We start from the raw sequence: 13,725 nt of genomic DNA on the forward strand, positions 1-13,725 counted from the left end.
ACAAATGCTGGGCAATTGACTCATGTTTATGACAGTTGCATTGTCCTGGATTCATGTGATCACTTTTTGTGAACTTCTGAAAAGCAAAGTAAAAGAGGAACCCATATTCACTTAACAACCATATTACTAACTTAACAACTGCAGTGTTCACTGTCGCAAGAAAGGACATAAAAGGGGACAAAATTCATTTAACTGTCTTGCTTAGCAACATTTTGGGGACAACTGTAGTCATAGGTCTAAGTCATAAGTCTGAAGTCATAAGTTGTAAGTCGACTTGTATTACAGTGTAGATTTTGAAAGATCTAATTTTTATCACTTTAAGTAGATACAATACTGTAGGCCAACATGAAATGTGTAGGCTGCTTACAAATGTTAAGTTTGAGTGCCTAAAAACTGAACAGAAACACTGACACTTACTATTGTTTTGAAGAGCTGGTTCACTTTCTTCCTTTTTAGAGTTTTCTTTTCTGTTTCCAAGATGGGTGGAATGCTTGTCTGACTGATTTTCTGTGACACATTTGTTTCTTCCAGTGTTGGGCATATGGATAGAGTTAAAGCTTCAAAAGAGTGCAGAAAAATAGTCAAGATGAAATTGCAAAATGGAATCCATATCAGTAAATTGCACAAACAAGATAGATAGATAGATAGATAGATAGATAGATAGATAGATAGATAGATAGATAGATAGATAGATAGATAGATAGATAGATAGATAGAGATAGAGAGAAATAGAGAGAGATAGAGATATATTTACATCATCAGTTTCTCTCCCTCCCTCTCTGGTAGTGTGTGTGTGTGTTACAAATAGGTCTAAAGCTTAAATTTTCACAGAAATGGTTAACTCTGACTAGAATGTACTAATCTATGTGAATATTCACATGATAGAATATCCTTCAAAGATATCCCTCACAGAAGCCTGGGCATGAAGAGAAATGTTCTGCTACTTTAGCATTGTCCCTGAGATCTTTAAGTCAGTGACAAAAATAATAGATTTAATATATCAAGTTAGAGCCATTCTGTGGGAATTTATAAGATACATTTCATCATTCTGCTACCGGCAACTCCTTCAGCATTAGAAAGTGAGCATTTCCACTGATGCAGCCATCATCTTTGCTATCTTTTTATGTTATGCAAAATATGACTGCAGTGTTTTCATTTTTGCACCAGCATGTAGAAGCAGTTCCTATTTCTGGCCTTGAAGAAAACCATTTTTCAATTAGGCTTCTTTGAAGCTACATGCTGATATAGGAACTATTTCCTGTAATCATGGTGGCGCAGTGGTTAGAATGCAGTACTGCAGGGTACTTCTGCTGACTACTGGCTGCCAGTAATTTGGAGTTCGAGTCTCACCGGTTCAAGATTGACTCATCCTTCCATCCTTCCAAGGTGAGTAAAATGAGGACCCAGATTGTTGGGGGAAATAGGCTGTCAGTGAAAACCACTTAGAGAGGGCTATGAAGTATAGCTAACAGATAGCTAACCAGTCAGTATTTCATGGGAGTATTTATTACAAAGGCACTCTAGACATCTAGAGTTTGGAAACAGGAAAAGAATAAGACTTTCTCCCAGTCTATCAGACCATGTTCACAAACTCAGCTAGATGAACCATTTATTTGAGACATGAATGATTAAATCTTAGGAGGCAATTGCTGGGATCACTCATACAAATAATAAAAACATCAGCTGAATTGTGATGTACAAGTATCCAGATGAATTTTGACATTTATCGGTTATGACAAATATACATTGCCTACTTTTCTGGGTTTTTTTTTTCCAGCACTAGATTAAATAGTCTCCTTTACCACAAGCACATTACATTTTATTTCTCTATCTGTTTTAAATGTCTATTTCATGGAACAAAATTTCTTGTATGAATAAAGTGACAAATCTTTGTGCAGGTAATCCTCGACTTACAATCACAATTGAACCTCTGTGGCTAAGTGAGACATTTGTTAAGTGAGTTTTGCCCCATTTTATGACCTTTCTTGCCACAGTTCTTAACCGAATCATTGCAACCTCTAAGTTAGTAACACAGTTGTCAAGGGAACCTGGCTTCCCCATTGACTTTGCTGATCAGAAGGTTGCAAAAGGAGATCACATGACCCTGGGACACTGCAATGGTCATAAATATGAACCAGTTGCCACACATTTGAATCTTCCTCAAATGATCATGGGGATGCCACAAAGGTTATAATGTGAAAAATGGTCATTATTCACTTTTTCCGTGCTTTGTAACTTCAAATGGTCACTAAATGAATTGTTGTAAGTCGAGGACTATCTACATATTGTTCAGAAGTGTTAACATGAGTTTAAGTACATGAAACAGAAAGAACGTTTCCCAAGATACATGCTGATGTTCTCCCCACCACCACCAAACACCCCCCCTATATTCAAAGACAAGAAGGATTTTAAAATATTTGAATACTATGCAATGTAGGTTTTGCCTTCATGAGAATATATAGTCTAGATTCAAAAGATGCTGAAACTGCTCATGTATTATTTAATTTCTGGCAAAATTACATAACATAACAGCGTTGTTGTTATTTTTAAATGAACAGGAGTGAATTTTATCGTTTTTTAAAAATTAATGATAGCGTAAAACTGCAGAGCTTTCACTTTCTTAATTAACTTACCTGGTATGGTTGGCATAGAACGGCTGGCAAAACTCATTTGCTTGAGAAGAACAGATGTTTTCTGAGGGACATCCAGATGTTCAGAAAGGTTGGTATCACTCATAAATTCATATTTTCTTGACAGCTGCACAGTCGTAACAACAACAAGCCAAAGTGTAAAATTCAAGAAAGGAAATTGTTTGGTTTTAACGGGTTACTTTTTAATATATAAGATAAAATAGTTACAATCTGATTGTGCAGTAATATTTCTTTCCAATTGTGCGAAGGGAGTGCTACTGAATTGGAAGTTATCAAAAAGAAACTGTTCATGGATGATGCAGGAAAGTCAGTAATGTATTAAGTAAACATACGTCACTGTCAGTTATTGACCTAAGGATGCCATTTAGGGCCCTAAATTTAACTGGAATTATTCTGTTAAAAATGAATAGAATTTGAATTGTGCCCTAAGAGCATAATCAGTTTGGAGTTTCCATTCATCTTTTTTTAATGCTAATAAAACTTGCTCAAAGGTACAGAGGGGGAAAAAAGGAAATAAAATATAATCTATACTAGATAGAGATAATTTGTAGTTGTCTAGTTGTTTTGGACTAATGATCATATCAGCTGTCACTCACTGCATTTGCTAGAGATCATGGAAACTGAAGTTCAAAATATCTTCATAGCGGTAGTACCAGAATGCCAATGCCCCTCAGTCAGTCAGTCTCTCTCTCTCTCTCTCTCTCTCTCTCTCTCTCTCTCTCTCTCTCTCTCTCTCTCTCTCTCTCTCTCTCCCTCCCTCCCTCCCTCCCTCCCTCCCTCCCTCCCTCCCTCCCTCCCCACACACACAAATTAACTCTAGCAATTTTACTACTTTATTATATCAGGGTCTATTTCTACATTAGACTTGGCTAGGTATAAAAACTATTAAATGATTTTTTTAAAAAAATAGACATGCATAAGATCATGGTATGAAAACATTTCAGAATGAATTCAATCTTGCTGCTTGAATATAAAAATATTATGAGATATGATAATATTAAAAACTGGCAGTTTACAGGTAATCAAAGAAATATACTTCTTCTAATGTCATTAGGCAGCAAATAAATGTAACAAATAATAATATTAGGAAAGTATGTTTCTCTCTCTCTCTCCTACACACACAGAAAGAGAGGAAGGGAGGGAGAGAGACAGACACACACAGAGAGAGAGACAGAGAGGGGGGGGGGGAGAATTTTAGAAGTATTTGTTATGATTGTCCTACGTACCTTTAGCCAGACTATGGTAGATAACTAGGTTTATGTTTTTTTAAAAATAGTTCAGATTCTAAAATGAAATATAAGTCATTCTAAAACTCTTCCATTGTGACAATAAGTGAAAAGTATGGAGGGCGGTTATGGAAGATGCACTCATAAATATACTTGATATGTTTTTGATATCAAAAAGTTGATTTTTCTATTTTTTTTTCAATTCTAAATTTCATAATTCAATGAAGAAGTGACATAAGGACCCATGTTTAATTCTTTTCAAACTCTTCAGGACAGCACATACTGATTATTAACAATTCATGCCACCATAATTTCAGAAACAAAAACAAAAAAAACCCCTAAATTCTAATCCTAGAATTTAAAATAGCATAAAATTTTGAATGCTTTGTTTTTATATTTTGAGCAACCATAAAAGAGATTCAATTTACTCCTGGTCTTAAAAAATAGATAGGGTAATGTTTCTGATAAACAGCTGTTGTGATGGTGTAATGCATATTTTGCTATAATTCTTCTAAAGGATCTGTGATCTAAACTGATCTTCAGGTAGTTCTACTTTTTTGGCAGCAAACAAAATTGGATGAAACTTCTTCACTGAACTGATGTAGATACTCTCTTGTATAAAAATGACATTGCATTTTTAATACTCAGAATCCATTTCCCCCTGCTAGGTTTGCCATAAAATTTTGCAGTGAAAGTTACATAAATTCAGGCTGATGATATATTAGCGTGATCAAAGTGCTCAGATGATAAATAGCACCAAAGAAGATGCCAGTGAGGTATCTCTTTGCTCTGTTTATGGCATAGTTAGCAAAGTTGTGGTATCGTAACAAGATATTTTGTTTCTTTAACAAAGTGAGCATTTATTTATCTTGAAGGAACCTCAGCTGGAGCTGGAGGCCATAGATGTGCAGCCAGCTGCTCCCCTCCAGATTGCTTAAGCAATCTCCCACCCAGCATCTGCCCTTATATCAGGCAACAGATTAACCCAGAGAATGTCAACTCCAGGGCTGATTCTCTGACTGTGTTAAACAGAGTGATGCAGCTTCACAACATGCTAGATGGTCACCTGACCAAATTGGCTGTTGGAATCTTAAATAAATAAATACAAGATTTATTTATTTGTTTAAAGGCCACAGATTGGTTAAAATGTGCCTAATATGAAAGATACCAAAATTACCCTGTTAACAATAACTTACACATTTCATATCAGGAAGGTCAGAAGATTTTTTGTCTGGCAGTATGACGCTGCTTCGCTTTTCTTTCTTCCGGCCTTTCCTCATTTTCACTTCAGGCTGCCTGCTTATGGAACGGCTATTTTCTTCTGACACAGATTCGGTTGCCTTGGGTGACATGACTTCGAGTTCAAAGCTGCCGATGTAAATGGAAACAAATTAATTAACTTAATTAATCTGCCCACAGCAGCCTCTGCTGTTCCCTTGCAGAGGCTCTTTGCAATATGGCAAATCCAATGACATAAGGCAGTTCCAGAGGGAAAGAAGGAATTGGAAATCCTAGCAGTGGAAAACTAGTTAGGGAAAACATTACAACGACCAAGTCTTTTCTTTTTAATACTGGCATTCATTCCTGATGAAAACAGGAACTGACAACCAAAGGAGATAAGAGTTCATTTGAGGACATGTTTATAATAGGCATGGAATGGAATAAATAAGAAAACAAAGGGAAATTAATATTGATTGATTGATTGATTAAATCAAAGTTGTCTGCCACCTATCTTGCTAAGTAGCTTACAGACATTGACTCCAATGTACTATAAAACAGAGGTTCCCAAGCCTTGGGCCTCAGACTAGCACAAGGCCACAACCAGCCAGTGAGCAAAGCCCCATCTGTGCATGTGTGGGATTCAGGCAGAGTACAAAACCATGGCCTCCCCATCTGTGGAAGAAAAACACCCTCCATGGTTCCTGGCATCCAAAAGGTCAGGGGGCTGCTGCTACAAAACATTAAAACAGTAAAAAGGATCTTAAATTTAAAATTCAATTAAAATAAAACCAAATAATGAAAAAAAAGGGAAGCAAATACACACGGTAAAAATTCCCCTCGCACATATGTGCTAGTCGTTCCTGACTCTAGGGAGGGGTGCTCATCTCCATTTCAAAGCTGAAGAGCCAGCGCTGTCCGGATATGTCTCCGTGGTCATGTGGCCAGCATGGCTAAATGCCGAAGGCGCACAGAACACTGTTACCTTCCCACCAAAGTGGTCCTTATTTTTCTACTTGTATTTTTACATTCTTTCGAACTCCTGGGTTGGCAGGAGCTGGGACAAGTAACGGGAACTCACTCCATTACACGGCGCTAGGATTCGAGCTGCAGAACTGCCGACCTTTCTGATTGACAAGTTCAGCATCTTAGCCACTGAGTCCCTCATCTACTCCATTAGCCACCCCCAAAATGTTACAGGATCCCAGGCTTCTTGGCACAGTCATGTCTTCAAGGCTTTTCAGAGGCCAAAATCCCCCCCCCCAAAAAAATAGAAAGCATTTTTAAATTTAGACATTCTACATTTTATTTGTTCTGTGATTATTGGTTAGGGAGTAGCTCCAAAGCTAATCATACAGAGGGATTTTCCTGGATGATGTTATAAAACTTAGTAAATGACTAAAAGTTACACATCAGGTTAAACCATGCAGAAAGATAATCCAGGTGACATCAATATTTTGGAAGTCTTTCAGAATCATCCCAAATATTATTTAGATGAACATGTGCATGAATGCTGGAGTGATGGTGAATAAATCCTGGATGCAGTTTCAATCTTCAGTGCTGTCAGCCCACCACTGCTAATTTGAAAAGCAGCATTTGCTTTTGTAATAGTTTTTATTATAGACCAAATAAGATTAGATGCTTACTATATCGGTTCAACCACAGTGTGTTTTCTTAATTTAATATGTTCTGTTTCTTCCTGGTCTGTATCTTGGAGAAAACTGATGCCAGGAAGCTGGCCCATAACTAACCTTTCTCCAGCAGTCTTGTTTGGTGTACCGCATTCAGAATTCATGGAGGACATTGAAATAATGGACATCTGACGATACGATCTCAGCATAGATTTTGGTCGGCCTAACCGTCTGTCATCAAAATCCGGCTTAGAGAGGGGGAGAAAATGAAAAAGATTGAGTACAGCAAAACTGATTATTGCTTTTCACTGGCTTGCTGGGGGTGGGGGGAAAATGCAATAGTCAGGGATAGATACATTCGTGACCCGTCAAAAGCACGGAGGACAAAATCGCGCTCGACGAAAGCGCGCATGTGACGTCATCACAGCGCGACGAAAAAAATTAAAAATTGAAATAAAATTAAAATTAAAGCAAGCTGATTCACATAAAGGTAAGGGTTAGGTTTAGGGTTAGGGTTAGGTTAAGGGTTAGGGTTAGGTTTAGAGCATTAGCGTTAGGTTTAGCGTTAGGTTAAGGGTTAGCGTTAGGTTTAGCGTTACGTTAACGGTTAGGTTTAGGGTTAGATTTAGGGTTAGGTTAAGGGTTAGGTTTAGCGTTAGGTTTAGGGTTAGGTTTGGGGGGGTTAGGGTAAGGTTTTAGCTTTATTTTTACATTTTTCGATCACAGCGCGATGTTTTCGTCGCGCTGTGATGACGTCAAATGCGCGCTTTCGTCGAGCGCGATTTTGTCCTCCGCGATTTTGTGGTGGAACCAGATACATTGACTTTTATTTTGCTTTTGTTTGACCTAGGGTGTTTTGACATCTATAATGTGTGGCCAAAACCTGCCATCCAATTTCCCGGAAGTTTTTTTCTCCTCTCCTATTAAAACCAAGCATTCCAGTATGCTTTAAAAATTCTTCTTCTGTTTCAATTTTTTTCTACTATTGTCATATAGTAATACAATATGATATATATATTGAGATGAAAGGAATGGCATTAGAAACTTCAGCAATGGTACCATGTCCTACCTACAACAGATATATTTTATTTAGTTATTTATTAAACCTCTATGCTACCCATCTTGCCAAAATGACTAGGTCGCTTAGACTCATTCAATAAAAAGATCATATAAAACATTAAAACAATAAATAAAGATCATACATTTAAAATTCAGTTAAAATTCAATTGACCAAGATGGAGAGAAAGGAAATAAAGTGTGCATAAGGAAGAGGTAGGGCTTGCCTAATCTATGAACCAGGATGCCATTTATCCATTGGGGACCCAGGTCAGTTGGAAAGTCAAATGGGTGAGTGAAGATATCACCTCATAGATCTTGATGCTCTAGAGGGAAGTTGTTGTTGCTTTTTGTTAGTTGTGAAATCATGTCTGACACATCATGGCCTCATGGACAACATTCCTCCAGGCCTTCCTGTCCTCTACTATTATCCTCTAGAGTCCATTTAAGCTCACACCTACTGCTTCTATCCAGCCAGCTCATTATCTATCGCCCCCTTCTTCCTCCCTCAGTCTTTCCCAGCATTAGGCTCTTCTCCAGTGATGTTGTTTCCTTCTCATTTGGTGGCCAAAGTATTTGAGTTTCATTTTCAGGATCTGGCCTTCTAAAGAACAGTCAGTTTATCTTCTGTAGGACTGACTGGTTTGATCATCTTGCAATCCAAGGGACTCACAGGAGTCTTCTCCAGCACCATAATTCAAAGGCCTCAATTTTTGGCGCTCAACTGTTCTTCTGGTCCAACCTTCACAGCCATACATTGCAACTGGAAGGCAGGTGCCATGGCAAAAAAGGCTCTTCACCTGTTTGCCAAAATTCTTTGACTGATAGGGTCCACAGCATGCCTGTTCTACTGGCATAGGGGGTGGGTTAATCCCACTGGGGTGAGACTGTTTCTCAAGTAACATGGATCCTTGCCATGAAGGGCTTTAAAGATGATTACCTTTAAATTGGACCCAGAAGCTAACTGGCAATCAATGCAGCAGAACATGAATGATGTAACAAAGGCCACCTCAGGGACCTCAAGAGCTGCCCACCTGGCTGCATTCTGTACCAGCTAAAACTTCCAATTACTCTTCAAGGATATTCCCATGTAGAACACAATGTAATAGTCCAACCACAAGGTGGCCAGAGCTTGAGTATTTGAGTTCAATGACTCCTGCTCCAGGGAAATGTGCAACGTGTACAACACAAAATTCCTCAAAGGCTCTTCTAGCCACCACTGCCTACATACTCTCATTTCAATATGTTATGGTTGGTTTCCCAGTCAGCCAGATATTTAGACTGGATTTGGCAATTTTCCTTCCCAAGAACTGGGAATAAGCAGACGTTTCTGTGTGATGGTGTAAAAGGAATCATTGATATAAGTTGTTCTCCCCCCGCTTGTTTTGGAAAAGTGGAAGGAATGTGTTTGTGTGTGCATGCATATGCACACATGTGCATTTGTGTGTGATAATAATAGTTTAAAAAAAGAAATCAGAGACATAGCAGTACAAATAAAGCATACATGTGTTCACAGAAAATAACAACAGAAATCATTTGCTGAACAACATGGAACCCAAGGTGATTCTGTAATATGAAAATAAGCAAAGACATCCCTAAACTGTTGTTTCATAATGAGATGTTCTTAGTTAATCCTGTTATTTCTGAAAAGTGAATTAGATAGCAAATACAAGTTTGTTTGTTTCGGTTTTTTTGGTAGTATATAACAAACATGTACTGTAAGTAATTTGGCTGAGACATTTTTCCATCGTTCTAACCATTAGGTTGAAAAAATGTGGCTAGTACAAATTGTGCCAGATGTTGATATAAAATTAAGTTTCCAGGGTTACTCAGTATTTATCTTTTCTGACATGCTACATATATTAGTTCTCTTTTTTAAAAAAGGGAAGCTATCACTGAATTACAATTTGAGCATAGATTAACCATTTTTGTTAGATACCAGAAACATTGGTAATGGTTTACACCAAGGTCCTCTGTTCCGGCGGGAACAGAAATTCAATCTGATTGGTCGAAGGGTCTGACAGCTCCCTTTAAAAGGGCTGCTGTCAGACTGAACCTTCACTGGATTGTACATAGCTGACTTGTGCTAATAAAGAGCTGTTTGTTTCTCTGAAGCCTGAGTGTGCCTTCATTCACCCGATTTAACAATTTTATTTCTAGAAGTTCTGCTTTCTTACGTATTAATATTTGGATGAAGTTACCCCCTCTTCCCCCGGCTCTCTCAACATCTCTGTCTCTCTCTGTCTCTCTGTCTCTGTCTCTGTCTCTGTCTCTGTCTCTGTCTCTCTCTCTCTCTCTCTCTCTGTGTGTGTGTGTGTGTGTGTGTGTGTGTGTGTGTGTGTGTTGGAAAACCTGCCACTTCCCTATTTTAAAACCTGAAAATTTATCCTTAAAATATTGCAGGTTTATTGCAATGTTCATATGAAAATTGCCCTATAATCTCCTACTTCAGACTCCATTCTCACTTTGACTCATTGCCCTCAATCCTGGCAAGAAATGCAGGAAAGTCATTCAGGGTTTCCATCATTATTTTCAAATACAATGTAAATTTTATTTGCAGTGGGAATTGCTTCTGAATCTTTGGATCCCAAATGTAGGAGGAAGACAAAATCAATCCAGCTGCCTTTCACAGGGAAGGGCATACACCAGAGACCCCAAGAAAAATGATAAAACCAGAGGAATTTGACTGGTCATATTAAGTGGTTTTCATATGCACCGGCTGATCCATTAAATACTGTCATCCCTAGAGTTTATTAATTTATGAGAAACTTCTTCCCAAGTGAGGTAATTTATTTTTTCCTATCTGTCTAAAAGTGATGATTTTTCATTCATGTACTATGATAACAGATAGAAAATTTTAGTCCAAGCTAGAGTCTAGGAAGTACTTAAATTGAAATGACTTCTATATATTTAAAAAAGACACATTAGCCATGATTTCTCCATGTTACAATACTGAAATCCTTCTGCTGGTCTCTATCTGCTTTAATCAAACTGTAATACATTATCAGATTCTGGATATGTTCCCATGGTTTATGGCTGACCAGATTAAATTAATTTTCCAGTATGATATATTCATCCCCTTATGATTCACTTATACCAAGTTTTAGGTGGTGCCTAAAGTGCTAGATAGCATCTGATGCTTTCAAAAACAGCCTCTATAATGTAACTGACCAAATCCACGTTAAAATCATACAGAAGGGCTAAAAAAAAGTCTAAATGGTCAACAGTCATGAAATTTTGCGCACAAATTCAATATCCTTGTAAAGATCTACTTCTGAATTTGAATTTTTAAAAATTAATTTGATGGTCCCACACAAGAATTTAAGATGAGAATGCAAATGTCTCGCAAGATTTTAGGTAGACTAGGATGCATTTGACCTACGATGCCTTGGATCTAACACAATTGCCAACCTCCAATTTAAGACATCTCTATTCCAGCTCATAGTCAAAGATTACACATATGAGTTCAACTGAACTGAAAAGCACATAACCTATTCAGCATAGATAACCCAATTACGTACTTAGCAAATTACTTGTTTTTTATAACAAATAAGAACCTAAGATACAGAACTGAAAGATAATCTAATACAATGTGTACATATAATGGTCTATAATTTGCATTTGTTAGACGTTAGGTCTATGCCTTCCCCCACAAAGGAGGTTTAAGGTTCACTAATTAGAAACATTTTGTCAATCTTCATATCCTGAAGCCTGTAAGCCTTAATATACAACCTTCCTTCGGGTTCTTGGTGATGTCAAACACTTCACCTGATTATTTAGCTATTTACCCAGATGTTCTCCAAGAACTGTGACAATCACAGGGTTGATAATTCTACTCTGCAGATTTTGCATACTGCTATTTTAACATCATATTTATATTTTATTATACTAAATTATATGTTGTTTCAGAAATAGATTCATCAAACAGTTGGAATTCTTCAGGGGAAAAAAGAGTGGAGTATTCATGGTTATTCATTGTTATTCAAAACTGTTAGCCATTAAAATTAGGCCAATGGTTTAAGAGAATGAGTTCATAAGGCTTGTTTCTGCTTTCTTAATAAAATGGGGAATATAAATACATTTGAACAGTTATGGAAGTTTCTTAGCAATATACGAGACAAAATCTATTGCAGGGGTGTCAAACTGGATTTCTTCAAAGGACAGATTAGTATTATAGGGCTGATGGGGGAGAAGTGGGGGGGGGGAGAGATGAGATGGACATCTCCTGCAGCACTCTGCCAGCCAAAAAAAAAAAAAGGCTGTGTGGAGACTCCCGCATGGCCCATTTTGGGCCAGCAGGCCGGTCCTTTGATATTTCAAAGCTAGCCCCATGGGCCAGATTTAAGAACCCTGTGGGTCAGCCCACGGGCCTTGAATTTAACATCCCTGGTCTGTTGTTTGAAACAAGAAGTAAAGTGATATTTAAATCACAAAGAGACAGTTGTAATGCTATTACACCACAGGCCAAATTACATTATTTTTTTCTTGAGATAAAATATAATTAAAAAAATTATAGAATTAAAAGAATAAAACTTACCAATTCTCTGACTCCATATTGTTTTTCTACTTTAACCTTTAAGTGCCTGAAACATTCCTCCATACGTTCATGGAAAGGACGAAGGCTATCTGATACTCTTCTTTCATGAATCTTAATTCCAGCTGCAAGAAATGGAACCTAAAAAGCAATAAAAAAAATTCAGTCAGGCTATTCCATATTCCCCATGTCTCCAGAACATGTTGAACCGACTGCGGTTATAAAATGTGATTTGTAATATATTTGCCAGCTGACATTTTTTTTCTTTCCTTTCAAACAGGTAGCAGTACATCTTACTATGAATTGCAAGAAAATAATTACAGAATAGTGAAGTACAACCTTCCTGGAAAAATATGATTGTACTTTTTTTTGTTTCCTGGGCATAATGATATGCAATAAAGGTGTAAATGGATGGATAATTTATGATGCTTCATATATTCTTGAGATGAAGAGTGACAAAAAATACATCATGTCTTCAGAATCTAGACCAGGCCAGATTAGTATGATTGGTGAAATGTACTATAAGGCAACAATAGAACCCCATGAATGTATGCCAAGAGTACAGCATATATTTCCAGAAGAATCATTCAGGATCTGAAGGTCATCCCAGTTATGCTACCAATCACCTATATTGAGTAGCAGCAGTATATGAAGATGTTAGAGACGGATGATATCTTTAGTGACTATTGTGTGAAAGAAGATTAATGGTATATTTCCTGTATTTTACCAAATTCTCACATAAATTATAATAAGTGATTGGTAATATAGTGATAGATAAGGGTCCTCATGTCAGATACCATTCAATTTGTCACAGATAAAAATCTGAGAATCTTCCAAAATAATAATAGTCATTATGATATGGCTAGATTAGAGCTGGAAAGACTGACTTCAAAACAACACTCTCCCCTTATTTATTCAATGTCTTATATGTTGAATTGAGAGAGGCTGGCTTGCAAGAAGATGAGTAGGCTTTTAAAGTTGGAGGAAGAAACATCAATAACCTACACCATGCTGATGACACTAACTCTGATAGTTGAAAATGCAAATGATTTGCAAGCTCTTGTAATGTAAGTCAAGAAGTAATGAGAAGAAATGGGATTAAGATTCAATATATATATGACTAAATAAATGATAACAGGTACAGCAAACAACTTTAGAATCTATAATGTAAATATGTAAGTGGGGAATAATTTCTGCCTTTTAGAATCAGCTAACAACAATACTCAAATACTTTGGCCACCTAATGAGAAGGAAGGAATCACTGGAGAAGAGCCTAATGCTGGGAAAGATTGAGGGCAAAAGAAGAAGGGGACGACAGAGAATGAGGTGGCTGGATGGAGTCACTGAAGTAGTTGGCATGAGCTTAAATGGACTCTGGGGGATGGTAGAGGACAGGAAGGCTTGGAGGA

At 37.3% G+C, this 13,725-nt stretch overlaps 1 protein-coding gene across 1 annotated transcript in view; it reads right to left on the bottom strand.

The window, feature by feature from the left end:
• DOCK2 (dedicator of cytokinesis 2) overlaps positions 1-13,725 on the bottom strand; it is a 293,899-nt gene that overhangs the window by 6,367 nt on the left and 273,807 nt on the right. The window contains exons 47-51 of the mRNA XM_087709665.1: positions 12,320-12,457; positions 6,847-6,974; positions 5,074-5,245; positions 2,634-2,757; positions 418-557 (exon numbers count right to left, since the gene is read on the bottom strand). Of these exons, the coding sequence (XP_087565791.1) occupies positions 418-557; positions 2,634-2,757; positions 5,074-5,245; positions 6,847-6,974; positions 12,320-12,457 (702 nt within the window). The remainder of the gene's footprint in view (positions 1-417; positions 558-2,633; positions 2,758-5,073; positions 5,246-6,846; positions 6,975-12,319; positions 12,458-13,725) is intronic.

This window comes from Thamnophis sirtalis, unplaced genomic scaffold (genome assembly GCF_051295495.1).
Source record: "Thamnophis sirtalis isolate CommonGarterSnake01/CBP01778 unplaced genomic scaffold, rThaSir2_p1.2 scaffold_3, whole genome shotgun sequence".
Taxonomy (NCBI): domain Eukaryota; kingdom Metazoa; phylum Chordata; class Lepidosauria; order Squamata; family Natricidae; genus Thamnophis; species Thamnophis sirtalis.